We start from the raw sequence: 26,897 nt of genomic DNA on the forward strand, positions 1-26,897 counted from the left end.
AGACCAACACCTAAGAGTTTTGTGAGGACCAGGGAAGAAAGACAATACAGTGTGTTCTTGACATTAGCCTCATCTAGTAAACAACATGGAGATGGGCCTGTCAGTCCCAAAAGTCCAACTAGACCCAAGTTTATGAAAATAGATCCCAAGTCCACATAATAGTGCAGGTTTCTGATTTCACTAAATCTAGCTAAGATTCAACATAGATAGGCCTCCTACTAAAATGAGCTCTCCCTAAGAGGGGTGGTAGTTGCATGCTTTTAATCCCATCAGGAGGCAAAGGCAGGTGGATCTCTGAGTTTAAGGTCAACTTGGTCTACAGAGTGAGTTCCAGGAGAGCCAGAGCTGCTCAAAAACAAAAAAGCTCTGTACAAAAGGGTGTTAGTCCTAAGCCTTATTGAGCTTTGATGTGTATCTAAAGTTAGTGTAGTATTTATTGATAACACATTTTGCTTGAGGAAAAATTTATTGGTATCTATTTCTGGGTTGTTAGTCATTATGTCTCCACTGCCTATGTCTGTGTCACTGAGATGCTCAATTCCTATGGTGTGGGTTTTTGTAAATTAGCTTATAGGGATTGGAGAGATGACTGCAACTAAGAGTGCTTGCCAATCTCCCAGAGCGCACAAGTTCACAGTATCCACATCAAATAGTTTACAATCTCAGGTAACTCCAGCTCTTGGGACCCCACATATGTCATCTTGGCCTCTGTAGGAAACTGCATTCACGTGCACATGCCACATGGCCCCACCACACAAACATGAAAATCATTTGGATAAGTAAAATCGAGAACAAAAAACTAAGGAACTTGAAGAGCTGTTCTAGATTTTCTATTTCTAGGATTTCAGACTTTCAGATTAAAAGCTACTTGGCAAGATACTTAAGGTGTTCCTCCTCTTGATGTAATCACATACCTCATCACTCCATAGTTAATGATCCTAGTAAAAGCCACAGGTTTTTTGCTCACAGATACTAAATTTGACTAGGATTATTCAAGGGCTTCTTTAAAATGTGGCAACTAGAATCCAAGGGCAAGTGTTCCCAGAGACAGGAAGCATGCTACCAGTTTCCTAAGGTCTGGGTCAAAAGTAAGCTCGGCCACTGGTTCTGTATTCTACTGGTTACACAAGTGGGAGAAACCAAAGAGCTTGTGTCAAGTACTCCATTTCAAAGTAGACAAAGTGACAAGTGGCCTTTTTCATTCCCAATTTTCTGTCAGGATAAAAAATTATCTGCTTCTTCCAATAGTCATTCCTATACTTTGCCTTAGAAAGAATCACTCTTGAATCTAAGTAGTAGTATGTTTTGGACACAGTTGATATCTTCAAGGAATTTTTTTTTTTTTTTTTTTTTTGAGGCAGGGTTTTTCTGTGTAGCTCTTCCTGTCCTGGAACTGATTCCTCTGTCTCCTGGGTGCTGGAATTAAAGGCAGGCATCACAACCACCCAGCTATGAAATTTTTAAAACCACCTGGACAGTCTATACCACCCACATGGAGGAGCCTTTTATTCTATTTCTGCAATCTGAACAGAGAATATACAGGAAGCGAACCAACTGGCAACTTAATGCAAAACTTTGCAAAACATGGCAAATATTTCTAGTTAATAAACTCTTATTCAAGTAGAAATGCAAAGAGGACAGGGAACCACTGCCTCTAATTGTTGACATAGTAGGGTCTGAAACATTAAGTGTTGCATAAATACAGTTATCAAAATGTTTTTTTTTTTTTTTGCAGCTGGATCTTGCTATGTATACAACTACCAATCCACCTGCCTCAGCCTCTTTATTTTTTTTTTAATTTATTATATAGACTGTGCTCTGCCTGCATGTATACCTGCACATCAGAAGAGGGCACCAGATCTCATGATGGATGGTTGTGAGTCACCATGTGGTTGCTGGGGATTGAACTCAGGACCTCTGGAAGAGTAGCCGGTGCTTTTAACCTCTGAGCCATCTCTCCAGCCCTCAAAATGTTCTTAAACTTGTTAAGCTTTCTATCCCTTTTCTGCCAAATCCATTTTGTTGTTGTGTCACTAATGGATAAAATAGGCACTTGGTCACCTGTTCAACTCTGTCGACTTTTCAAGGTCAAAATTTCCTTGACAGATGGCTGCCAAGCTCCACGTTTTCTTTTGTTTCTGACCAGTTCTGGAAGGTGCTAAGTAGATGAATAATGATAATAAATAAGCAATTTTTTAAATTAAAAGAATTATTCTAGGGCAGGAGAGATGGCTCAGTGGTGACTGAACTGCTCTTCCAGAGGACCGCGGTTCAATTCCCAGCAACCACATAGCAATTCACAACTGTCTGTACCTCCTGTTCCAGCGGGTCAAACACCCTCACGCAGACATACATGCAGGCACAACACCAACGTACATAAGATAAAAAATTTTAATCATTTTTTTTTAAAGAATCATTCTATATGAAGCTCAACAAATGTTCAGGTTGTTGCCAGGCTCTTTCTTCCCTTCTCCTGCCATTTACATGACAAGCAGAAATCAAGTTAGCTCGTACAGGAGTAATTGTGAGAAGTTTGAGTTGTGGCATAAATTTTAGGTGTCGCAGTCGCGAATCTCAGTTGGTAGAGTGTGTGGTTCTGGTGCGGTGCATAAAGACCTGGCTTCATCCCCCAGCACCACGTAAAAACAGACGAACTGGAGCATTTCTGTAATTCCACCACTGTGAGGAGGAGGCAAGAGGGTCTGAAGTTCAAAGTCATCCTTGGCTTCTTAGAGTTCTGGAGCCAGCTGGAGATACCTGAAACTCTGAGTCCAAACTAATTTTAAATGTCGTGAACACTGACATATATTTAAGAATACTGACATAAGTACCCAAGATGAAGAGAATGGGTGTCTGTCCTCCACAGGCCAAGACTTGGAAACCGAAATACCTGTCCTCCTGAGTTAAGAACCCAGCCTACAGGAGAGCAGTCTGCAGCGAGAGCACCACCAGCCAGTGTCTGAAGTGAATGCCTTCTCCTTCCTCTGCAGTGACGCTCCCGACTTGCACCGCAGTTGTTCATAGACCAATCGCCACGCGTGTTGTTTGTGGGTGTCGGCTGGCACACGTTGATTGGACGGCCCCGAGCCGGCCTGCGCCTCGCGCTGTCAGTGTTGCATCACCTTCAGGCGCGGTTCCGGAGCGTGGTCGCCGCCTGCAACCTGGGCTCGCCCTGGGGTTCCCCAGGTAAGTTTCACCCTCCGCCCCTTTGGTTCCTCACTGCACCCAGTCTGGTCCGCAGAGCGAGGTATGCACGGGTTACACCCGCCACACTACACATTGCAGTGAAAAGGAGCACGCTGCTTCCCGCCGCGAGTGAGCTGCGCGCACTGAGCTATTTCCAGAGGGCGGGTCTGGAGCAGAGTAAGTAACATTGCAGAACTCAGACCGGCGCACAGATTCTGGCCTGCCTCATTAGGTGGAGGGCTGAGATCCTTAGAAGTCCCTCAGTCTCTTAGTGGGTCCGTGGTGGCTTTTAAGCAGAGTGGTGTGAGAACGCAGGGTGTTACAGTGCCCGGGAGAACATAAGGAGGTGGGTGAGGTCGCTGCCAGGTTTAGGTATTGAAAAGGACTAACCTAGGAACCGTTCTGGATTCCAGGATTCTCCCAGCTGTCCAGGGTTCATGCGCATTTATTCTTAGGTACCAAAGTGTGCTCTGCGTGGCGTACTTGTTCTGGGCACACAGAGTCTGGTAATGCATTTTAAAGTCACCCCTGGCGACCGCACAGAACACCAACTCTTCGGTGGGGTTGGAGGTGAGAAGAAATGTCTTACCAGTATCTTCAATAGCCTTGGACTGAACATGGGCAGAGGAGTTTACCCAAAGAACTATGAGATTTGTAAGAACCTGCCATGTTGGGTCAGAAGATGAGGGCATCGTCGTGATCACTTTAGATTACGGTGTATGTGACAGTGGCACTTGGTTTCTAACCTAATGAGTTCATGGTGCTCATTTTTATTGAGTTAAGGAAATAAGCAAAAATAGTTGAAAAAATCATAAACCACAATCTGGTGTACCTAAACTGTGGTCATGCTATGCGGTTAGGTCTATGATGGGAACATATGTACTGTACATGTACGTTTCCAAAATATAGTATAACAGTTGTTTATCTGGCACTTAAATGTATTAGATATGATATTTAACCTAAGAATTAATTAAAATACATAGGCAGATGCATGTAATTTATATGCTAATACTGCATTTTTATATAAGAGACTTGAGCATCCTTGAGGTATGTGCCAACATGAGCAGCCATATCCATGGTGTTTCAGTATGCTTACTCAAGATAAGTTGAGATCTCGGTGGAAGTAGTTAGAAGTAGCTGAACAGATAGGTGGGAATGTGGTTCAGTTGGTTGAGTGCTTGCCTTGCCTGCAGGAAACTCTGGGTTTAAGCCTCCGCCCCTCATAAAAGCACAACTGTGAGCTGGAAGTGGTTGTACACATCTTTAATACCAAGACTTTGGAAGCAGAAGCAGGCTGAACTTTGAATTCGGTGTCAGCCATTATAAAACTCTGTCACTAAAGCAAATAAACAAGGAAACAAACAAAATTCCCAAATGCTTGTAATACCAACAACATTCAGGGTAGAGGCAAGAGGATAGGGGGACGGGTCAGAGTCATGCCCAGCTACACAGGATTTCAAGCACCCTGAACTGTATGAGATTGCCTCAGAAGGGAAATGAAATCTCAGAAGAGGAAGCTAAGGCTAAAATGTCCTGAAGGAGTTAGAGGCTAAGGAAGAAGGAAGGCTTGGATTATGTTGGGAAGGAAGAAAATGGGTGGTAGTTTTGTGCATGGCCTGGCAGGGTTGCTTGATCTTTCCCCAACGCATCTGCCCCCACTGCCCTGTGGTTGCTGGAGGCTGTTGTGCAGGTACAGCTCTCCAGTGGATACGATGGGCTAGAAAAACCCTATGATTTATGCATGGCAGCTGTTTCTTCTCAGCAGCTGCCATAGCCCGGTCATTGGTACAGTGTTCTTCCTCAAACAGTCAGTCAGTGCTATGGCAGCCAGCCTTTGTGTTTTCGAGAACAGTACTGTGATTCTCAATCTTCTGAGAACAGCGGAGACAACATAGAAAGTCCAGTAAAAGCTAGCCTCTCACTTCCCAGAAAGTTTAGACCTCATGTTCTCAACAGGTTGAGTGGATATCCCTGAATCATTGTCAGGACATCGTGTGAATGTGAAGTGCTCCAAGTGTGTTCTGTGGGAACTTCTCCTAGGGATCTATTTAAAATGCGCATTCTGGCCCCTCATGAGTTTGCAGCTGGAATAGCTCTCAGAGACAAGAGCAGTCAAAGCAGTAGACTGGCGAGATGAATGTGGTTGTGTGCCTACCAATCTCTTCCTGAACGGATGGAACCCTTGGCAAATCAATAAGTGCAGAAACGTCTTTCCGTCTTTGAAAGGCTGGATGCTGTAATGTAATAGCTGCTGATCCAAAATCCCATGTACGTCTCAGTAGGGCTTGATGATGTGCTCTGGTTGAAAGGGCCGTTTCAGGAAAGTGCCTACCTCTTTTTGTTTTTTGCTATAAAACACTTGAGAGACACTCAACTATGAAAAATTAACGATCTTTGAGAAAAATATCTTTTTTATTGTTATTACTTTGTTCACCCCATTTGTTACTGATGGAGTGTTAAAAAGGTGCAGTCACTGTGGAAAACATCTTAGTAGTTCCTCAGGAAGTTAGATACTGAGTTACCTGATCCACAAATTCCACTCATGCACAGTGTGGAAGTTTGAACTTATTCTTCATAACAACCTTAAAACCTAACTCAGATGTGAAACTCGATGAGCTGGCAAACAGCGCTGTGTGAATGTGAATGTGGATGTGGTACAGCATGACTGACCCTTGAAAACTAAGAACTGGAACCACATGTAGATAATTCCTGTCAAATTTTCATTTTCTGATTGTTTTCTTTGGGGGGGACGACTTCAAAACAGGATTTCTCTCTGTAGCCCTTTCTGTCCTGGAACTGGCTCTGGTGACCAGGCTGGCCTCGAACTCTGCCTCGGCCTCCCAAGTGCTGGGATTAAAGGCATGTGCCACCACCCTCCCAGTGTGGGAATTTCATTTTATATGAACTATAAATAGGCAAATTGTTACTGAGTTAGCAACAAAATTAGTAGTTCCTGGGGACTAACAAAAGAGAATGTGATTGCTAATGGTTGTGGGGAGAATTGAAAATATTCTGAAATAGATAGTGGTGGTGGTTATATGCCTTTAGCTATCCTAAGAACTTGCTGTCTTCTGTAGTTTAAAAGAACACTCTAGGCCAGGCTATGGTGGCGCACGCCTTTAATACTCGGGAGGCAGAGGCAGGGGGATCTCTGAGTTCGAGGCCAGCCTGGTCTACAAGAGCTAGTTCCGGGACAGGCACCAAAGCTACAGAGAAACCCTGCCTCGAAAAACCAAAAAAAAAAAAAAAAAAGAACACTCTAGTATATGCATATTTACCCAATGAAGCTTTTGCTTTAACACACACAGTATAGACAGTCATGTGTACATGTACTTTAGTAATACGTTAGCCTGCTATTCCTAAATTAGGAATTGCTATAACTGTAGCAAATTTGATTTCTCTTTGCAGCACCAGAATGGTCCAACAAGTTCCAGAAAATATCAGTTTTCCTGCTGAAGAAGAGAAAACCTTGCAGTTCTGGTCCAAACATAACTGCTTCCAGGAATGCTTAAAGCAGTCAAAGAACAAGCCAAAGTATGTGACTTTCTGTGGTAAAGATAGAATCCTTGCAAAAAAAAAAAAAAAAAATAGCTATTTCTCGTATGGAGTTCCATAGTGCGCACACCCTGCATTCGCTTATGAGTTCTCCGAGTCTTTCGTCTTGTTACACACTGGGAAGTCAGTAGCGAAGACTGAATAAGAGAGTTCCTGGTGTCGGAAGTCATCTAAATGGAGTTTGTTTATCACTTTCTTTCTTGGCAATTACTATCATCTCTGCTTTCACATAGCACCTCAAGATAAACTTCCTACAGTATTTCCTGCCTTAGTCTCTATTCGTAGTACAGACTGCTAATCTGGGATCGCTGGTTTCATTAGGAACCTTCCCTGTTTAACACTTTTGTGATGGTGTCCGCGGCTCTGCTTCATTGATGCGGTAACTCAGGATCAGTCTTTTTGTTGTTGTTGTTGTTGGTTTGTTTTTGAGACCAGGCTGGCCTTGAACTCACAGAGATCTGCCTGCCTCTGCTTCCTGATTGTGGGATTAAGGCACGAGCCACCACCACCTGGCTCATCAGGATCAGTTTTAACTTGCCTTACCTCTTGGAGATAATGGATGAACAGATGACTGAATAGCAGTCCCTCCCCTCCCCCAGCTCTGTCAAAGTGGCCTTTCTGAAAGCAGGACCTCCAGTAAATGTCTAATCAATTATGTCTATTTCCTAGTCCTGCTGACCGCCCTCCTACCCTTCTGAATATATTAGTATGGTATCTACTTGAAAGATAAATGTCCTGAATTTTTGCTGTTTTAAAATGACATACTGTATTTTGTATTATCTGTTAGATTTACCTTCTATGATGGGCCTCCCTTTGCAACTGGGCTGCCTCACTATGGACATATACTTGCGGGGACAATTAAAGACATAGTTACAAGATATGCCCACCAGAGTGGGTTTCACGTTGACAGAAGATTTGGATGGGATTGTCATGGCTTACCTGTGGTATGTCTAAGTCTCCTGTCTTGTTATGTTCTGATTTCCATAAATATATTGAATTCTTGTCCATTGTATTATTTATTGTTTGGTTTCTCTGTAGAGGTTTTTTTTTATTTCTTTTAGCCATTTTGATTTCTGTTGTGGCTTACTTGTATTTGTTTCATAAGGTGTGGCTGTTAACATAATCATCTTTTCTAATATCTTCAGGAATATGAAATTGATAAGACACTGGGGATCAAAGGGCCAGAGGATGTGGCCAAAATGGGGATTGCGGAGTATAACAGACAGTGCCGAGCAATTGTGATGAGATACTCTACTGAGTGGAAGGTATGCTGGGCGTTTTCAAAACAACGAATAGTTTGATTTGAGAAGGGACTAGATATGGCTAATCAGCCTTTGTACTTTTTTTGTTTGTTTGTTTGTTTGAGACAGGGTTTCTCTGTGTAACAGTCCTGACTGTCCTAGAACTAGCTCTGTAGACTAGGCTGGCCTCGAACTCACAGAGATCTGCCTGCTTTTGCCTCCTGAGTGCTGGTGTTAAAGTCATGCACCACCACTGCCTGGCATCCTTTGGGCTTTTTATGAAATAGTTCCCAGAGTAAGACTGTCCATGTGAACTTGGGGTTCACAAGAAGGGCTGAATTTTTCTGTCCTGTAAACATGAATCCCAGTCTTTCTTGGTGTCCAGTTTTTTATTCCTATAGTTTTTCTTTCTTTTTTTTTTTTTTTTTTTTTTTTTTGGTTTTTCGAGACAGGGTTTCTCTGTGGTTTTGGAGCCTGTCCTGGAACTAGCTTTTGTAGACCAGGCTGGTCTCGAACTCACAGAGATCCGCCTGCCTCTGCCTCCCGAGTGCTGGGATTATAGGCGTGCGCCACCACCGCCCGGCTCCATCCTATAGTTTTTCTCTGGCCTCTTGCCCACTGTTATCCTCTCTTTAACAATTTCTCCATTTATATCCTTGTGTTCTTGGTGTTTCCTTCTGTGTCCACTGGCCTAATATTCAAGTCCTTTGCCTCAGTAGTCTGAGTGCTGGATGGACACACACACACACACACACGCACACACACACACACCATTCTCTTCATTTCCCCTCCCACAATGCTCACCTTAGGGCTCTTCCGTCATGACACTGAGTGCCCACTGAGTGCCTTTGGTTTTTTGGCACAAAGAGTCCGGTTTCATTAGCATGAAAGACGGAGCTCAGTTTCCTCCCAACCTAAGTTTCTTGCCTAATACAGTGGAGGGAATTCCTGATAACTTGAACTCAGCCTAAATATAGATCTGCTTTTAAAATATATATTTTATTTCTGCCCCCTTCTCCCCCCCTCGCCCTTTCCCTCCTTTACCTTAAGGCAGGATCTCACTCTGTAGTCCTGATTGGATTGGAACTCAGAGATCTGCCTGCCTTTGCCTCCTGGGTGCTGGGATTAAAGGCGTGAGCCACCATGCGTTTCCATTTCTCTAAAAATTCTTCACTTTGAGACTACCGAAAGCATCCATCTAGTATGAACCGGTCCCCTATGCCTTCATCTACCATTTTCCAGCTGCTGACATCTTCGGTAACACAAAAGCAGATAGTTAACATTAACAAGATACTGTCCACTTGTACTACCGATCTTTGTGACCGCGGTGTCTACCCCGGATCGGGCATTGCCTTCAGTGCCATGTCTTCTTTGCTCCAGATCAGGCATTGCCTTCAGTGCCATGTCTTTTTTGTTTCCTTCTGTATACAGCACGCATTTAGCTTGTCTTTGTCTTTTATGACCTTGTCACTTTTGGGAGCAGGGAGGGAAGGTTACTAGGGATTGATTATATCTATGGCATTGTGCATGCATGAACAAGTGCTGTTCTGTACCAATAAGCTATATCCAATTAATCGTTTACCTCATTAAGATGCTGCCCAGCTGTCTAGCTTTCCCTTGGTGAAGTACAAGTTTTGCTTCGCCGTTAATATACATCTCATGGGAATACTATTTCCAGCATGCTTTTTCTTATGATGCTTTCAGCCATCATTCTTAGCAACTGTTGGTAAATCCTTCCTAGCTATAGCCATTTCTTCCATGTTTGCCAAGTAATGGTTGCAAAAGACTTAGCAGTAAGTATGTGCTGGGCGTGGTGGTACACATCCATAATTTTAGTCCTGGGGAGACAGAAAAAGGATCATTTTACATTTGAAGCCGACTTGGTTTGTGTGACGACTTTCGAATCAGCCAGAGATACATTGAGAACCCCTGCCCCTCAAAAGTGCATCATGACTTAAGGAAATATTTATACTGATAAATAACAGTCTTGATGTATAAGAAATGAAAGCTAAGAAAACTAGTTTCTTTATGTGTTGTTTAAAATATGTTTACTTGGACCATTATTTTGATTTCCCAAAATAGTCATGTAATGACAGTAAAAGTAAAAGCCAGTCATGGCATCATTCTCTAATACTGTTCTAACATTTGTGTTCTCAAGTCTACCGTTACCAGACTCGGCCGATGGATTGACTTTGACAATGACTACAAAACTCTATACCCACAATTCATGGAATCAGTCTGGTAGGTTCATTTTAAATTGGAGGAATGATAAGCTTTCTCTTGGATTGGTCAGAGGGGTGTGCTTGCCTGATGAAGTTTGTTTACAAGTCCATTATTTGATTTTAGAACAAATATGTTTATCTTTTATATGTTAAAAAAGCCTTCTACATAACTTTTTCTAAAACCTTGAAAATGATTTACCCCCATTTTTTTTTCCTCATAAAAATGCTGTTTTAGGAGAGAGGTTTTTTTGTTTCCTTTCTTTTGGCAGTACCGAGGACCCCACTCAAGGCCCTTACACACTGGGCAGATACTCTGCCACTGAGCTTTATCTCAGCACTGTGGGAGAGCATGGAACTCATCCGTTATCCTTTTTGAGGGCAGTGGCACACACTTACCCAAGCAGTGGGAGACTGATGCAGGGGTATGAGCTCAGGACCTGCTTGAACCACTCAGTAAGAGAGACTTTGTCGGACTGTGGAGTCGCACGCCACAGTAGTCCCAGCACTCGGGAAGCAGAGTCAGGGAGTTCGAGCCCAGCATGGTCTACAAGAGCTAGTTCAAGGACAGGCTCCAAAGCTACAGAGAAACCCTGTCTCGAAAAGCAGAGAGAGAGAGAGAGAGAGAGAGAGAGAGAGAGAGAGAGAGCGAGCGCCTTGTCACAAAACAAAAAATACCCTAGGGATATTGCAACTACAATGAAAGTTTTAAAAAAAGAAAAGCAGAATTTAATAAAGATTCTCACCAGTGCAGTGTTGTACTATTATCCAGTTGCTAGAGAAGTGAGCAGTCAACAAGAGAATTTGAGGTGACATTGATCTTTGGTATGCTTGAATTTAATGGATTCATCAAAAATGTTTTAATCAATGTGGCTTGTACTATTCTAAAAGCTGCCTGTTACATAGTTTAAATAATGTTCCAGAAACCCAAAGAAAAGTCCCAAAATGCTAACAAAGTTTATAAAAAATGTTTTTATCATACCTCTAAGAATTTTAGTGTAAAATTATATGCTGATAGGTACAGATTTATATAGTTGATAAAGCTCTGGGCAGTGTGCACTAATATTAGCCTTTCTTTTTTTTTTTTTTTTTTTTGGTTTTTCGAGACAGGGTTTCCCTGTGGCTTTGGAGCCTGTCCTGGAACTAGCTCTGTAGACCAGGCTGGTCTCGAACTCACAGAGATCCGCCTGCCTTTGCCTCCCGAGTGCTGGGATTAAAGGCGTGCGCCACCATCGCCCGGCAATATTAGCCTTTCTTAACCACTATGAACATCATTCCTTATCAGAAGATGGTAGCCACACCCCAAACCCAACCCTAGGCCTTGCACACGCTAGACACACTCTCTTACTGCTAAGCAGTAGCCTTGATAATAACACTTTTCTAGCCTACTGTTAAATGTTAAACGTTGTTATTTACTAGCAGGCTCCCAAATGATGTGTTGTTTTTTTGTTGTTGTTTGTTTGTTTTTGCTTTTTGTCTACTTCTTTATCAGAAGAACACTGTAGGAGTTGGTATAAAAGTTGGCATTTGAAAGGCAGGTTTTGGCTCTGTAATTGTAAAGCTCCATCTTTTAACTTGCCAGGTGGGTCTTCAAGCAACTGTATGACAAAGGCCTTGTGTACAGAGGCATGAAAGTCATGCCGTTCTCCACTGCTTGTGGCACTCCACTTTCTAACTTCGAATCAAACCAGAATTACAAGGTGCGTGACATGCTGAGTGTAGGCCTAGACCATGATGATTGTTGACTGATTACAATTAAGGTGAACATTCCTAGTTACTCCCAACGTCAACTGGTGGTGGCAGACATCCGTCACTACTGAGCACTGGTAATGCTGCAGCATGTCGCAACGAGGCTCTGCTAGGTTAATGTGGGGGTGTTTTCTTTCCACTGGATTCATCATGTGTTTTAATGTGATGGGTTCTTTTTGTTTGGGCCATATGGTGTGCCTGCTCTTGTCAGTTCTGACATAGTTTTTCCCAGCTACTGTTCATCAGGGACCTTGCCTTCAGTGACTTTATGTCTTTTCTGATAAGAGTGGGTTTGGTTTTTTTTTTTTTTTTTTTTTTTTTTTTTTTTTTTTGCTTTTTCAAGACAGGGTTTCTCTGTGGTTTTGGAGCCTGTCCTAGAACTAGCTCTTGTAGATCAGGCTAGTCTCGAACTCACAGAGATCCGCCTGCCTCTGCCTCCCGAGTGCTGGGATTAAAGGTGTGCGCCACCACCGCCCGGCTCTTTCTTTTTTTTTTGAGACAGGTTTTCTCTGTAGCTTTGGTGCCTACCTGGAACTTGCTCTGTAGACCAAGCTGGCCACAAACCTCAAACTCAGAGAGATCTACCTGCCTCTGCCTCCCGAGGGCTGGGATTAAAGGCGTGCTCCAGGACTGCCTGGCTACAGTAGTATTGTTTGTTGAAGGTTTTGGGAAGGAAGTCTAACTCAGATGCTTAGCTGTGGTGCAGAACTGTGTTAGATTTTTTCTCTGCTGCACAGGACGTGTGTCATTGGCATGACTGGTCTATGTCATCTAGAGGGTGAAGTAGAGAATCTCTGAGAATTGAACAATCTTATGTCTTCTGTATCTTTATTCAGCCTTCACTTTTGCCAGTTTATATAACCCTAATTTTGAAAAGGTTGGTCACTTTGTGGAATTATTATTCATGTCCAAGTTTGGAAATTGTTATATTTCAGAAGCATTTTATCATCGTGGTAGAGAGTGTTTTCCCTGTTAGATGGTGTGGGATCTTTTTATTTTATTTATTTATTTATTTTTGTCTTCTGGTTGCCTCTGTTCTTGGCTCATGCATAATTTTCTGTTTATTTTTCGAGATAGGATTTTTCCATATAACAGTTCTTGCTATCCTGGAACTTGCTCTGTAGACCAGGCTGGCCTTAAACTCACAGAGATCCATCCACCTGCCTCTGCCTTCTGAGTGGTGTGATTAAAAGTGCATCACCACCACCTACCCTTAATAAAATATTTTAAGCACATAAAAATATACAGTATAATATAGAGATAATTATTTCCCAAAACAATTTTGTTGTTTAACTTTGTATAATTACTGTAGATCAGTTCACTATAATGGTAAAACTCCATTCTTGGTTTTGATTGTTACCCTTAGTCTTTAATAGCTAAGCCATCTTTCATGTCCTCAAAATCTTCTATTCATTATTCCTCTTTTTTTTTTAATAAAATATTTATTTATTATGTATACAATACTCTGTCTTTGTGTATGCCTGCAGGCCAGAAGAGGGCACCAGACACCATTACAGATGGTTGTGAGCCACCATGTGGTTGCTGGGAATTGAACTCAGGACCTTTGGAAGAGCAGGCAATGATCTTAACCTCTGAGCCATCTCTCCAGCCCTTTTTTTTTTTTAAATATTTATTTATTTATTTTGTATACAATGTTCTGTCTGTGTGTATGCCTACGGGCCAGAAGAGGGCACCAGACCTCATTACAGATGGTTGTGAGCCACCATGTGGTTGCTGGGAATTGAACTCAGGACCTTTGGAAGAGCAGGCAATGCTCTTAACCGCTGAGCCATCTCTCCAACCCCTCATTATTCCTCTTGATACATTATTTATATGTTACCAGATATCTTACACTGCATTTTTAATGTAATTGCTAGAACATTTTAAAAATGTAGAAATGGCTTAGCAGTTAGTTAAGAGCACTGGCTGAGGCCGGGCGGTGGTGGCGCACGCCTTTAATCCCAGCACTTGGGAGGCAGAGGCAGGCGGATCTCTGTGATTTTGAGACCAGCCTGGTCTACAAGAGCTAGTTCCAGGACAGGCTCCAAAACCACAGAGAACCCCTGTCTCAAAAAACAAAAAAAACAAAACAAAAAAAAAAAGCACTGGATGTTCTTCTAGAGGACCCGGGTTCAATTCCCAGCACCCACTTGGCAGCCCACAACTGTCTGTAACTCCAATTCCAAGGGATCTGATGCCCTCTTCTGACTTCCATGACATGCGTGAATATCCATATCCATAAAATGAAAAATTTTTAAATTATTTATTTATTTATTTATTTATTTATTACATATACAATTTTCTGTCTGTGTGTATGCCTTCAGGCTAGAAGAGGGCACCAGACCCCATTACAGATGGCGTGAGCCACCATGTGGTTGCTGGGAATTGAACTCAGGACCTCTGGAAGAACAGGCAATGCTCTCAACCTCTGAGCCATCTCTCCAGCCCCTAAAATGAAATTTTTAAAAATTATATCAGGTGGCTTTTTTCAAGAGCTCACTTTTATCTTAAATTTATTTTAGTTTCCTTTCAGATCAGTTCCTTATTAGTACGTCCTTTACAGGTTTATAAAACACTACCTTCTGTCAATGTCTTTCAGGATGTTCAGGATCCTTCAGTATTTGTAACGTTCCCTCTGGAGGAAGATGAAAACACATTCTTAGTTGCTTGGACAACCACTCCTTGGACTTTGCCTAGTAATCTTGCCCTGTGTGTCAATCCAGAAATACAGTATGTGAAGATCAAAGGTGAGTGCTGGGCTAGTTACTTGTGATTGATAAAGATAAAAGAATTTTATGTAGATATACAAGCTTACATTAATTTTTGGGGTAAAACAGTTTTATGTGAAAATTTTACTAAAGGCAAGCTTTAAGGGCAGGTATGGTGAACACACCTGTCTCAGCACACAATAAACTGGTGGAAATATTGTAAGGTGGAGGCAACCCTGAGAAATGTAGCAAGATCCTGTCTCAAAACTAGAGGGGTAAACTGGGTGGTGGTGGTGTACACCATTAATCCCAGCACTCAGGAGGCAGAGGCAGGTGGATTTCTGAGTTCGAGGCCAGCCTGGTCTACAGAGTGAGTTCAAGGACAGGCTCCAAAGCTAAGCCGAGAAACCAAAAGAAACCTTGAAAAACCAAAACAAACAAAAACAAAACAAAAAACTAGACAGGTGGGGGAGGGAAAAAGAAAGGAGAAAGCATAGGAAAGAAAGGCAACCTGGAAGGTTGTTTCATTTCTGTTTGAAAGTGACACAGATTTTTATAATTTCCAATTTTAACGTAATTTTGGTGCATCAGTCCCCTATTTTGCGCTAGAGAATTCTTATATTCTCAGCTATGTCCTTTCTTAGAGAATTATATGAAATATGGTGGTGGATACTTTCTGAGCACATATTGCTTCATATTGCTTCCATATTTGGAGAAATTATGAGAGAAAACACATTGGTCAAGGCAAGGGTCTGGACACCTGCTTCGGAAGCAGTATGGCATTTCCTCTGGAGTTAAACATAGAGTTACCTAATAGTTTGCCTTGGAATTGAAAGCAGTATCTGGGTTTGGCAGCACATGTCCCAAATCCTCATTCTTGGGATGCTGGAGAATAAAGAGTTTGAGGTTAACCTTGGCTACCTGAGATCTTGTTTCACAAAAGGGGAAAAAAGAAATGAGAGCAATGAAATCAGGTGCTTGTTCAGATACCGTTACACCTGTGTTTGTATCAGCACTGTTCATGGTAGACAAGGCATGAAAGCTGTCTGTGTAGGGGCATGGTGACTATTACCCAGCCTTAAAGTGTGTGTGTGTGTGAGGGGGGGGCATGGGGGGCTGGAGATGCCTGTTGGCCATGGCTGTTGCCCATATGGGATCTTGGCACTGGAGTCTGTAGTTGCTTCTCTGAGGGGGTTATGGTGCCATTGGGGCTACTTTCCTATATACCCGTGAGCGTGAGCCTGGCACATTAAGGGCTTTCTGATGTTTCAAATCTAACTCGTGTGTGTGCATTACACACACACCATAGACAGCCCACTCATCTACTTAGATATTTTATCTCGTTCCCGTCATATGTTATATAAAATGTGGACTTTGCGTATAACAATATTTCTATGATTAACTGCACCAATGAAAACAGTTTTTTACAACGGTCCTTCAGAGGGATCCATGGAAATGTATGACGTGCTCTAGCAGGTTCTAGTATATCACTCTTTGTAGTGGGAGGTTTCGGCTTCCCATTTTTAATTGGTTTGTTAGAATCAGTCTATGGTACCTCCCCTAAAAAAATAAATTGAGTGGTGTTGACTAAGTGGGAAGGGAGGAGAGAGGTCTTTATGTTCCTCTGCTGTTGATGGTAGTCACAGTATGTCAAGTGCACACATGCTGGAAGAGCACCCGCATCTCAGCTTCTGCTCGTCCAAAGATAAAGAGAACCTGACATCTCACCCACTGATGACTGTGTGTAAAACATCATCTGGGTGACCAGACACAGCAGTGAAGCCATCTGAGGGGATGAGGTCACAGAAACTGTGGCTTTGTGAATTATCTGAGCTGTTAATGTTAAGTTTGGGTGGAAGGTGCTTGTTAGTTTTGAGACAGGGTCTCACTGTTTAGTGCTTATTGGTCTGGAACTCACTATATGGACCAGGCTGGAGATGAACCTCCAAGGTGCTGGGATTAAAAGCATGTACCACCATGACTGACTTAATGTTAGGATTTTTTTTGTTGTTGTTGTTCACATTCACATATATTACCTTTAGAAAGAGAAGGTTAATTTTCCAATGTGGACTTGAATGCAATTAATAATGGCCACCTACTCTGCTTTCTTTGATGTCTTTGGCACATTTGGGTAGCAGTGCTCCCTAGCTTTGCAGCATCCTCTCTGCAGGGTACACAGTAGATACAGGTGGCACAAGCTTCTTGTCACAAGGGATATGCCTGGTGTATGTCTTCATAGTCACCTAGTGTGAATGTCATTAATGTCCTCTTTTCCTTCATTATCACAGATGTTTCCAGGGGAAAATTGTTCATTTTAATGGAAGCCAGATTATCGGCCCTCTATAAGCTAGAAAGTGATTACGAGATCCTTGAAAGGTGAGTGTTCATATAGTGACGTATGTGGTCTGTCTCTGGTTTTAAAAGAGACAAGTCTTCATCATCCTAAAATTGTACTGTTTAAGTTGAGTTTTAGGTACTAAATATGTTTTAAGTCACAAATTTCTGTATTTGTGACAATAACTGCAAGCCTCAGGTGATAGTGGCTTATTCTGGCTACAGCTTCATTACTTTAATTGATTGGGGTGTGTGGCCACTATGTGGTTGCTGGGAATTGAACTCAGGACCTCTGGAAGAGCAGCCAGTGCTCTTAACCTCTGAGCCATCTCTCCAGCCCAGTGTGTGTGCGCGTGTGCGCGTTCGTCTGTTCATCCGTGCACATTATGTATGGGTGGGTGTGCACATGCCTGCCATAGGTAAATATATCACGTGTCTTCCTGAGCCATTCTCCTTCTTAGTCTTGAACTCACTCTCTCTGAACTTGGGCTCCCAGTTTAAGTCTGCAAGTCCCGGGGATCCCCATGTTTCCTCCTCCAGCTCTGGGATCCCAGGTGGAAAGCACCATGCCCAGCTTTTCACATGTGTTTCAGGGATCCAGACTCTAGTACTCATTTTACTCACTGAACTATCTCCCTGGCTTTATTGCCTCCCTTTATGAACTTATCTTCCTTTTCAAGGTTTCCTGGAGCCTCTCTCAAAGGCAAGAAATACAAGCCATTGTTTGACTACTTTATTAAGGTAAGTTTGGAAGTGTTATGCTGTGCTTTCTACATTCATTTCTTTGATAATAGGACTGAGGTGATAAGTGGGACTCACATGGCCACTTTATTGTATTGTTCTTATGTGTCTGAACCCAAAATTCTGCATTCGTATTAGAAAATTGCTTTATCTTTGAATTAATTAGTATTCTATCACTGACCAGCTTGCTAATCACATCTCTGAACTGGCCTTTTCCCATATCTCTATTTTTGCTATAACATTGTGTCCTGATTTAAAATATCCTTTGCTGCCGGGTGGTGGTGGCGCACGCCTTTAATCCCAGCACTCGGGAGGCAGAGGCAGTCGGATCTCTGTGATTTCGAGACCAGCCTGGTCTACAAGAGCTAGTTCCAGGACAAGCTCCAAAACCACAGAGAAACCCTGTCTCAAAAAACCAAAAGAAAAAAAAAAAAATCCTTTGCTTTTTTGTCATTACTGACTTTAGTTCACTTTCAGGTCCCCGTCTCTGTCTCTGTCTGTGTGTGTGTGTGTGTGTGTGTGTGTGTGTGTGTGTGTGTGTGTTGTAAGAGTCTGCTAGTGTGTTTCCAGCTGCCCAGACTCCTGAAATAACCACACAGAAACTGTATTAATTAATCACTGCTTGGCCAGTTACTTAAGTGTATTGCTAGCTAGCTCTTACATCAAGAATTAACCTATTTCCATTATTTTATATTTTACCACGAGGGTTGTGGCTCACTGGTAAGGTCCCAGCGTGTCCAGCTCCATGGCTTCTCCTTGATTCTGCCTCCTTTCTCTCAGCATTCAGTTTAGTTTTCCCCACCTAGCTCTATTCTACTTTATCAGGGGTTCAAGACAGTTTTTTTTTTTTTAATCAACCAATGGTATTCACAGCATACAAAGGGGAATCCCACATTGTGTGTGTGTGTGCATGCGTACGTGTGTGTGTGTGTGTGTGTTTGATTACTCTCCATTTTAATTAATGAGGTAGAGTCTCTTGCTGAGCCTGAAGCTTTCCAGGTTCACTAATCTGTCTTGCCATGCTTTCAAAACCCAGGGACTTCTGTTTCCACTTCTGCATTTGTGTTTCTAGTTTGAATTTTGTCTTTTCCATTTACATGGTGAACAGTTAGTTCCAGGCATTCTCCCTGTATTTCATCTAAGGCTTTGCAACCTTTCTTTTCCAGTATAAAGAGAGCGGGGCCTTCACCGTACTTGTTGACCACTATGTGAAGGATGAAGAAGGCACAGGAGTCGTGCACCAGGCCCCTTACTTTGGTGCTGTGAGTAGCATGATCTTGCAGAATTGTTTGAGAAGTTAATGGCAGTGGCCACTTTGCCTGCGATGCTGAGTCACCAGTCTCATTAAGTGTCTCCCAGTTGCCAAGACCAGTGCAGTCAGCTTTTTTTCTGGCTCTTTGCCCCCAAAGATAGCATGGAAAACTTGGCATCTGCAGTCCCCATTCCTCTTGTTGGTTTTTGGAAGCAGGTCAAACCTTGAGCTATTGTAAATTCTAGCACTGCTGTCTGCCTTTCTGGTAGCTTCCTTGTTAAGGTTAAACGTACAAATGCAGTGAAGTGCTCAGCGGCCGTCTCATGGAACATTGCTCTTTGGATTCACTTCTGAAGCGTCATGCTGTGACCTAGGAAAGCTGTGCACCTGGAGCCTCCACTGAGTGACAGTACATGCTCAACTTGAGATCTGTACTGTCATCCTTCGGAGTCTCTTATTAGAACGCCTAGCTATATATGTCCATCAACCACTGTGTCTCCCATCTAGATGGACTGTCGTTCATCAGATATGCATATATATTATTACAAATAAAAATTGACAGTTGGCAGTGGTGGCGCACGCCTTTAATCCCAGCACTCAGGAGGCAGAGACAGTTGGATCTCAGTGAGTTCGAGGCCAACCTGGTCTACAGAGTGAGTTCCAGGACAGGCTCCAATGCTACAGAGAAAAATGTCTTGAAAAACAAAAACAAAACAAAACAAAAAATTTAACTCAGTGGGGGATTTTTGTTTTACTTTGTTGTTGTTTGGTGGTTTTGTTTGTTTAATTTTGTGGTTTTGTTTTGTTTTTTGGTTATTTTTGTTGTCTTCCTTGTTACCTAGCTTCTCTGGGACTGTGGGTTGTAGCCTGGTTATATCCTTTGCCTCACGTCTAATATCTACTTGTGAGTGAGTTCATACTGTGTTTGTCTTTCTGAGTCTGGGTTACCTCCCTCAGGATGACTTCTAGTTGCGTCCTTTTGAGGCATAGATTCTCTAGGTGGTCTTTAAGTCACCTCAAGTTAGAAGAAGGTTAATGAGATGCATGTAAGGTAGTATTGTAAAATTATCTTACAAATCTATATAAACCCAAGGTTTTCTTTTCCTCATGCATGTACTTACACTTCCAAATCCCTCCCGCCCCTCTCCTGTCCCTGTTTTCTCAGGATGACCATCGGGTCTGCATGGACTTCAACATCATTCAAAAAGACTCAACCCCCGTTTGCCCTGTGGATGCTTCAGGCTGCTTCACAGAAGAAGTGACACATTTTGTGGGACAGTACGTGAAGGTCCGTGGTTTGTGTACATAGAAAGGTGTTGGTTCCATCATACTTATTCAGTTTGTTTGTTTTCCAGTAACGAAATTTATTCTACTAATTAATCTTCATTATTTATAGTTCTGTTAGAAGTCATGTAGATATTTTAAATATTTGTTTAAGCTCTGAAGATTAGAAGATTAGCTACTAGAAGCCTCCTAGAGGCCTAGTGTGTTTAGATGAGGAGGCATGCTGTAGTTTCAGCAGTAGGAGCTGGGAGAACTGTGCTGTAGTCTTCCTGGAGCGGCCTTGTTATGCTCAGGTTGTTGTTTCTTTTTTTTTTTTTTTTTTTTTTTGGTTTTTCGAGACAGGGTTTCTCTGTGGTTTTGGAGCCTGTCCTGGAACTAGCTCTTGTAGACCAGGCTGGTCTCGAACTCACAGAGATCCGCCTGCCTTTGCCTCCCGAGTGCTGGGATTAAAGGCGTGCGCCACCACCGCCCGGCTAGGTTGTTGTTTCTATTTATAAACCTCACTGCCTGAAAAGTTACAGATATACTTTTAAATTACTTAAGTAGCTAAAACGGAGCAGAGTAGTTTCCTGGGTTTTGTTTTTTAATGTGGTGTTGGAGGGAAGCCAAGGGGCCTGTGCATTCTGGGTAAGCTTTCCACACTCTAGCTGTATCTCCAGCCCCCTGAACAGATATTTCTCAATGACATTGATTATTTGTGCCTTTTATTCATCATGAAACACTAGTAAGTTTGCTAGAGTGTTTTAATGCAGTCAATTTAATTTTTTAACAGGATGCTGACAAGAATATCATTAGGATGTTGAAGGAACAGGACCGGCTGCTTGCGGCCAGCACCTTCACTCACAGCTACCCTTTCTGCTGGAGGTGAGGGGAGTTGACTGTGGGCCTGGGGCTTCACGGCTGTGGGTGTGCTTGTTGCTTCGCTTGTGCTGCCATAGTTCGGGGTTTGTCCCACGACGTCCTAAGTTTTTAGAAACACCGTTTTAGGAGAGAAATTGTGTGAAGAAAACCTAGACAGACAGACATACATATGTATATATATATCAGTTTTGTGTTGTGGTTACTTACTTTTTAGATGGCAAACATCTCTGAAACTGTATGATGGAATTTCTTTAGGTAACCAGGTTTTAGTGTAAATATTCAGATGAAAATGTAGTGTTCGGTGTCCTGAAATTTGTCCCCACATTTTCTTCCTTGCCCCCATTCTACCAGAAGAACCATTTCCTAAGGCTTTAAAAACAGGAAAAGTGTGTGTATGTGTGTGTGTGTGTGTGTACTCCTTAAGCTGCAGTTACCAGCTGTTGTGAACTCTGGGTGCACGGATCCAGATTTGAATTCTCTGCAAGAGCAGTAGGCACTCTTTGATTGCTGAGTCATCTTTTTAATTGCTGAGTCATCTTTTTAATTGCTGAGTCATCTCTCCAGCCCCTAATTTTGTTCGACTTCTTTTCTTTGTCTTTCTTGGTTTCATTTGAAAGGAGATGAGGACGCTTAGACATCTGTGTTTGTTTCTCATTGTTTGTTTTATGTTTATGTGCATGCCTGTGTGGCCGTCAGAACAATGTGTAGAAGGTGATTCTCTCCATCCACCATGTTGGTTCCAGAGATCAAACTCAGGTCGTCAGGCTTGACAGCATGTACCTTTACCTTCTGAGCCATCTTATTGGTCCAGACATATGACATATATAATCTAAAATAAACGTGACTGTCAGCAGAAGGCTGAACAGGGGGAAGTGATGCTAATTAGAAACTAAAGTCAGTCTTGCCCTTGGTGTCTCTGACTGGCGGCTTCTGTGTTCTGGTTCCAGGTCAGACACTCCCCTCATTTACAAGTCGGTGCCCAGCTGGTTTGTGCGAGTGGAACACATGGTGGACCAGCTACTGAAGAACAATGATCTGTGTTACTGGTGAGCATGAACTGTGTTTCTTCCGACAGCCCTTTGCATGTAGTGAGTGTAGTATGCCCTCAGAAATAACTAGCCATCTCTGATTGTTGTAATTGGTAGCTGTCTTATTCTCTGTGTAAGGAGCACAGAAGCATATACAGTTGAAGTAATGCCTGCTTACGATAGAAGATGTGAGAACTCACTAGAGATAGCATGTGTCACCTGCCTGTGACTTGAAGGATGAGCTGACTTTGGGGAAAACATTTTAGCCAGCCTGGTAGCGCACACATTTGATCCCAGCACTTGGGAAGCAGAAGCAGGCAGACCTCTGAGCCTATTAACTTTAGTAATTTTTATGATAATGACTAGTGTGTATCTGCCAAAGCCATTTATTTATACTTAATCAGTTTGGGTGCTTGCCCTCCTGATAGGGGCTTTACAAAGAAAAGTGAGTTCTTACATCTTCTATCATAAGCAGGCATTACTTCAACTGTATATGATACGTGCATGTCTTGTGCCCTTGGTTTTACAGAAACTTTGTTCTTCTCAGCCGCTCTTCCCTGAAAGTGCCATCCCACCTCATGAATAGTCAAATAGGCAAAAAAAAAAAAAAAAGATCCCAAACATGTGCTAGTGCCGTCTTTTCATAGGACGAGCTGGTCGTATCCGCAGAGCGCCACAGAGGCTTGTGTTGGTGTGGTTCATCATCTCCACCTTCTGCTCTTCCTGCGTGACTAGTCATGTACTCTGTCTGTGGCAGGGTCCCAGAGTTCGTACGAGAAAAGCGGTTTGGAAATTGGCTGAAGGATGCACGTGACTGGGCAATCTCCAGAAACAGATACTGGGGCACGCCCATCCCACTGTGGGTCAGTGACGACTTCGAGGAGGTGAGACTGGGCAGATGGTTTTGTGTTGGGTGTCGCTGAAGTTCTTTGTCATGTTATATGAGTATGGTTTAAGGTGTGGATTCTTGCTGTCTCTCTTCATGATAGTTCAAGGTAATCTATTTAGGGCTCTAACTTTTATTTAAGTGCAGCTTTGAATTTTTATTCTGTAAAATGGGGGAAAATAGTAATTTTTTTTATTCCTGTGAAATCCACACATTAGATGGTGGATGGGTGTTGCTTTGAATCCACCCCATCCCCTGCTACAACATTAAGTTACAGAACTAACTTCACATTAAACATACTTGTTGCATGTGATGCACGGCTTTAATTTCATCACTCAAGAGGATCTGCCTGTTGTGACCAGCATGGTCTCCACAACAAGTTCCAGGCCAGCTGGAGGGATATACTGAGACTCTGTCTCCAAAAAAAAAAGTTAAACTGAACTTAGGAATAATGAAAAGGGGAAACGCTGCATACCTTAATGTCTGGAATTGCGTTTGTTTATATGTGAGTATAGATGCATACACTTGGGTAGGCAGGCACCATTCCGTGGCAGAGCCTTCTGTCCCATGCATACCAGCAGTGCTGAGGTGTAGTGGATTTCCTACAAGGACCCGAGAGGCAGCAGTGCAGTTCTCAGGACTGAAGGAGGAGCAGAGAAAGACCATGGGGGCCGCCTCTAAGTAGAGTCCTTTCCTCTCCTGATGCTGACCCCTCCCTGTCAGGTGGTCATTTTCTGACCCACCTACCCGCACTTCAGCTCTTTACCTGAGCACAGCCCTCATTCCTTGTTACTTGGGCTAATTTTATTTTTATGTACTCCAGGCACAGTAGTTCTAGCCTTTTCTTGGAAAAGATCACGGATTAAGGAACCAGATCCAGTTTCAAGGAAGAAAGTAGGATGCTAATAGTCTAATTATTTCAGGCAGAGATCTGATTAGGATAAGTCCCCCAGAAATACCTGTTGAGGTGGTGGCTGTGGTGCTGTGGGGGCCTGTGCTGCAGACCTAGAGGAGTGGCAGGAACAAAATCAGCACTGGCTTCTTTGGAGCTTCCCATCTTGCCTGAGAGATGAGCCCTGTTGGTGGTGCTGCCCTTCAGCCCAGAGTGCTCTGTTAGCCCGCTTGTATAGAAAACCAGGTTTCTAAAACTGAGAGAATGCTGCCTCCATGACCTCAGCAGTCTCCTCGCCTCTGAGACTCTCCTTTTATCTGCCCTTTGACAGGTTGTTTGCATCGGATCAGTGGCAGAGCTTGAAGAATTGTCGGGAACCAAAGTCTCAGATCTCCACAGAGAGAGGTCAGTTCCCAAACACCTGACTCAGTGCCATGCTGTTGTTCGTCCTGGGAAGACCGGGAATTACAAATCTGCCCCGGAAGGACACTGGTCTGTTACACACTTTGTTGATGAGCCGTGTTGGTTTGTGTCGATGCATCCTTCCTCCTTGTTGAAGTGTCAGACAACTTTGGTACATGACCTTTCAGACTGGGGGCTCCTGGTGTCCTCAGCCTTTGGAGACAAATTATCACAATATAGTAATCTTCACTGTCACGGAACTCACTGTGTAGGTCATGCTGGCCTTGACTTGCCTCTGCCTCCTGCCTTAGTGCTAGGATTAAAGGTGTGCACCACCACACCAGACCATACCTTCTTTTGCTTATGCATTACTTGTCTACTAGGTGTGTGTGTTCTGAAAAGGACATAATTAGACAAATTTATTATTGAACAAATGTTCTGGAGTGAGCTTGCACAAACCTAGAGGGTACAGACAGGTTCATCACTCAGGCCTGTTGGTATAGTCAAGATGCTTATATATGAAATGTACATGGGTGTCGCAGCGTAACGTGGCGTACAGTTTTACAGTGGGAGTAAGTATACACCCAGTACTTAAGATAAAAGCCAGGCGTGACTGCTGTAATCGACACTCAGGTGGTAGAGACAGATTCATCAGAGTTCAGAGCCGTTCACAGCTACTTAGCTAGTTCAAGGCCAGCCTGGGCAATGAGGGTCTGTCTCAAAACTAGGAAAAAAATATGCCTAAACTGATTGCATAGTTGTTTATGGTCACCGTTAGTTACAATGAGCCATGCACACTTTCATGTGCTGTGCAGTAGTTTTTCTTGCTTCCCATCCTTACCTGTACCATGTCACTAATCAAAAGAAAGTTTTCAGCTCTGTTACACCCTTATAGGATCACCATTGCACGTGTAGTCCCTCGTTACCAAAATACCGTTGTGTAACACATGAGTACAGTCTTGTCAGATTGGCATTTCAACTGCGAGTTCTTCTGTACTTACAATGAATAGAAGTGGTGACTTTTCTGTCTCTCAGCATTGACCACCTGACCATCCCATCCCGCTGCGGGAAAGGAGCCTTGCGGCGCGTCTCTGAGGTGTTTGACTGTTGGTTCGAGAGTGGAAGTATGCCCTATGCCCAGGTTCATTATCCATTTGAGAGCAAGAGAGAGTTTGAGGATGCTTTTCCTGCAGACTTCATTGCCGAAGGCATCGATCAAACCAGAGGATGGTATGTCCTTTCTTTCTTTGGATATTTCTGTTGGTTTTACTTTACCAAAATGTGTTTCTTAACTGTCCACATTTGTCTGCCTATTGGTGATGTGGTAATGAGACAGGCTGTTCTGATGTCTTCCAAGTAGGAATCTTAGCTACCATAAAGCTATGTCGATATAGCTTGTACGATTTCATACTGTGGGATATATCTATATAATAAATTGAAACAAAACTCTTTATACTTGTTTTTAGCTTGTTTATTTAAGATCTTTTATTTGGACATTTAAGTCTGACAATAGGTTGGGTGCAAGAAATTGGAATGTGTTCAAAAGTTAGGTCTAGCCGGGTGGTGGTGGCACGTGCCTTTAGTCCTAGAACTCAAAAGGCAGAGGCAGGTAGATCTCTGTGAGTTCGAGGCCAGCATGGTCTACAGAGTGAGTGCCAGGACAGGCTCAAAAGCTACACAGAGAAACCCTGTCCCCCAAAAAACAAATATAAATAAATAATTAAGTCCAGCCTATGCATGCACATTCTAGAGAAATTCAGGTATGTGGGGAGATTTTAGGACTAGTTCCATTTAGCCAGTGCCCTGTTTGAAATAGTGCTGCCATGCTCACTAGGGGTCATTTACCTTCCCGTGAGTGGGCTTTGTGGCCTGGGTGGTGATTCGGTGCATTCATCCTTGATGGTACTGCAGGGTTGTGTTTAAGGAACTGCTGCTGTGGTTTTCGGTGGACCTTATTGTTCTGCAATGAGCTGTTCAGACTTCAGTGACCGTTAGAGCATCTTCCAGGGACAAATTAATGGAGACTTCGTTGTCTGATGTTTTGTTTGTTTGTTTAAATACATGTTTATGTGTGTGGTGCCTCGGTCTTCACATGGTCTGTCCCATCACATGGCCTGTCCCATATGATCTTGTAGAAAGTTGTCTCTCAGCCAGCATCTCCTTTGGTCCTGGGGGCTTTTGCTAGTGTTAACAATGGCTCCACACTGCAGATTTTTGTTTTAAGAAAATTGTGTTTTGGCAGTCAGATTCTAATTTGAGTTCTCTTGTCTTGGGCATGATACATTTGTGTCTATCACTTTATATGATTATCAAGATGTATAATATAGGACTGACCAGGTAGCCCAGTGAGTAAATGCGCTTAACACCAGGTCAGATACCCTTGCAGGACCCACGTGGTGGAAAGAGAAGACCGACTCCCACAGTTGTCTAACCACCACATACCTTGTGAGTAAAAGATACACAAAGAAATTAATTAAATTATAGAAGTATTTGAATCAAAACTAAAAGTAGTTCAATCTAGCGAATAAATATATATTTTCTTTTTTAGTTTTTTGAATC

General features: G+C 42.8%; 1 protein-coding gene and 1 non-coding gene across 2 annotated transcripts in view; both read left to right on the plus strand.

The window, feature by feature from the left end:
- Nucleotides 1-3,103: 3,103 nt before the first annotated feature.
- Nucleotides 3,104-26,897, plus strand: part of Iars1 (isoleucyl-tRNA synthetase 1) — a 50,110-nt gene continuing 26,316 nt past the window's right edge. Inside the window, exons 1-16 of the mRNA XM_057787561.1 lie at nt 3,104-3,186; nt 6,595-6,720; nt 7,529-7,685; nt 7,887-8,006; nt 10,141-10,223; nt 11,784-11,901; nt 14,550-14,697; nt 16,947-17,034; nt 17,673-17,733; nt 18,900-18,995; nt 20,151-20,273; nt 21,042-21,133; nt 22,078-22,176; nt 22,916-23,042; nt 24,268-24,341; nt 25,374-25,568. Coding sequence (XP_057643544.1) covers nt 6,602-6,720; nt 7,529-7,685; nt 7,887-8,006; nt 10,141-10,223; nt 11,784-11,901; nt 14,550-14,697; nt 16,947-17,034; nt 17,673-17,733; nt 18,900-18,995; nt 20,151-20,273; nt 21,042-21,133; nt 22,078-22,176; nt 22,916-23,042; nt 24,268-24,341; nt 25,374-25,568 — 1,700 coding nt within the window. The 5' untranslated portion in view covers nt 3,104-3,186; nt 6,595-6,601. The remainder of the gene's footprint in view (nt 3,187-6,594; nt 6,721-7,528; nt 7,686-7,886; nt 8,007-10,140; nt 10,224-11,783; nt 11,902-14,549; nt 14,698-16,946; nt 17,035-17,672; nt 17,734-18,899; nt 18,996-20,150; nt 20,274-21,041; nt 21,134-22,077; nt 22,177-22,915; nt 23,043-24,267; nt 24,342-25,373; nt 25,569-26,897) is intronic.
- On the plus strand, nt 4,847-4,979 carry LOC130886257 (small nucleolar RNA SNORA84). Its single transcript, XR_009058242.1, has one exon. It is a non-coding gene; the product is annotated as a small nucleolar RNA SNORA84 (small nucleolar RNA).

Source organism: Chionomys nivalis, chromosome 13, assembly GCF_950005125.1.
Source record: "Chionomys nivalis chromosome 13, mChiNiv1.1, whole genome shotgun sequence".
NCBI lineage: Eukaryota > Metazoa > Chordata > Mammalia > Rodentia > Cricetidae > Chionomys > Chionomys nivalis.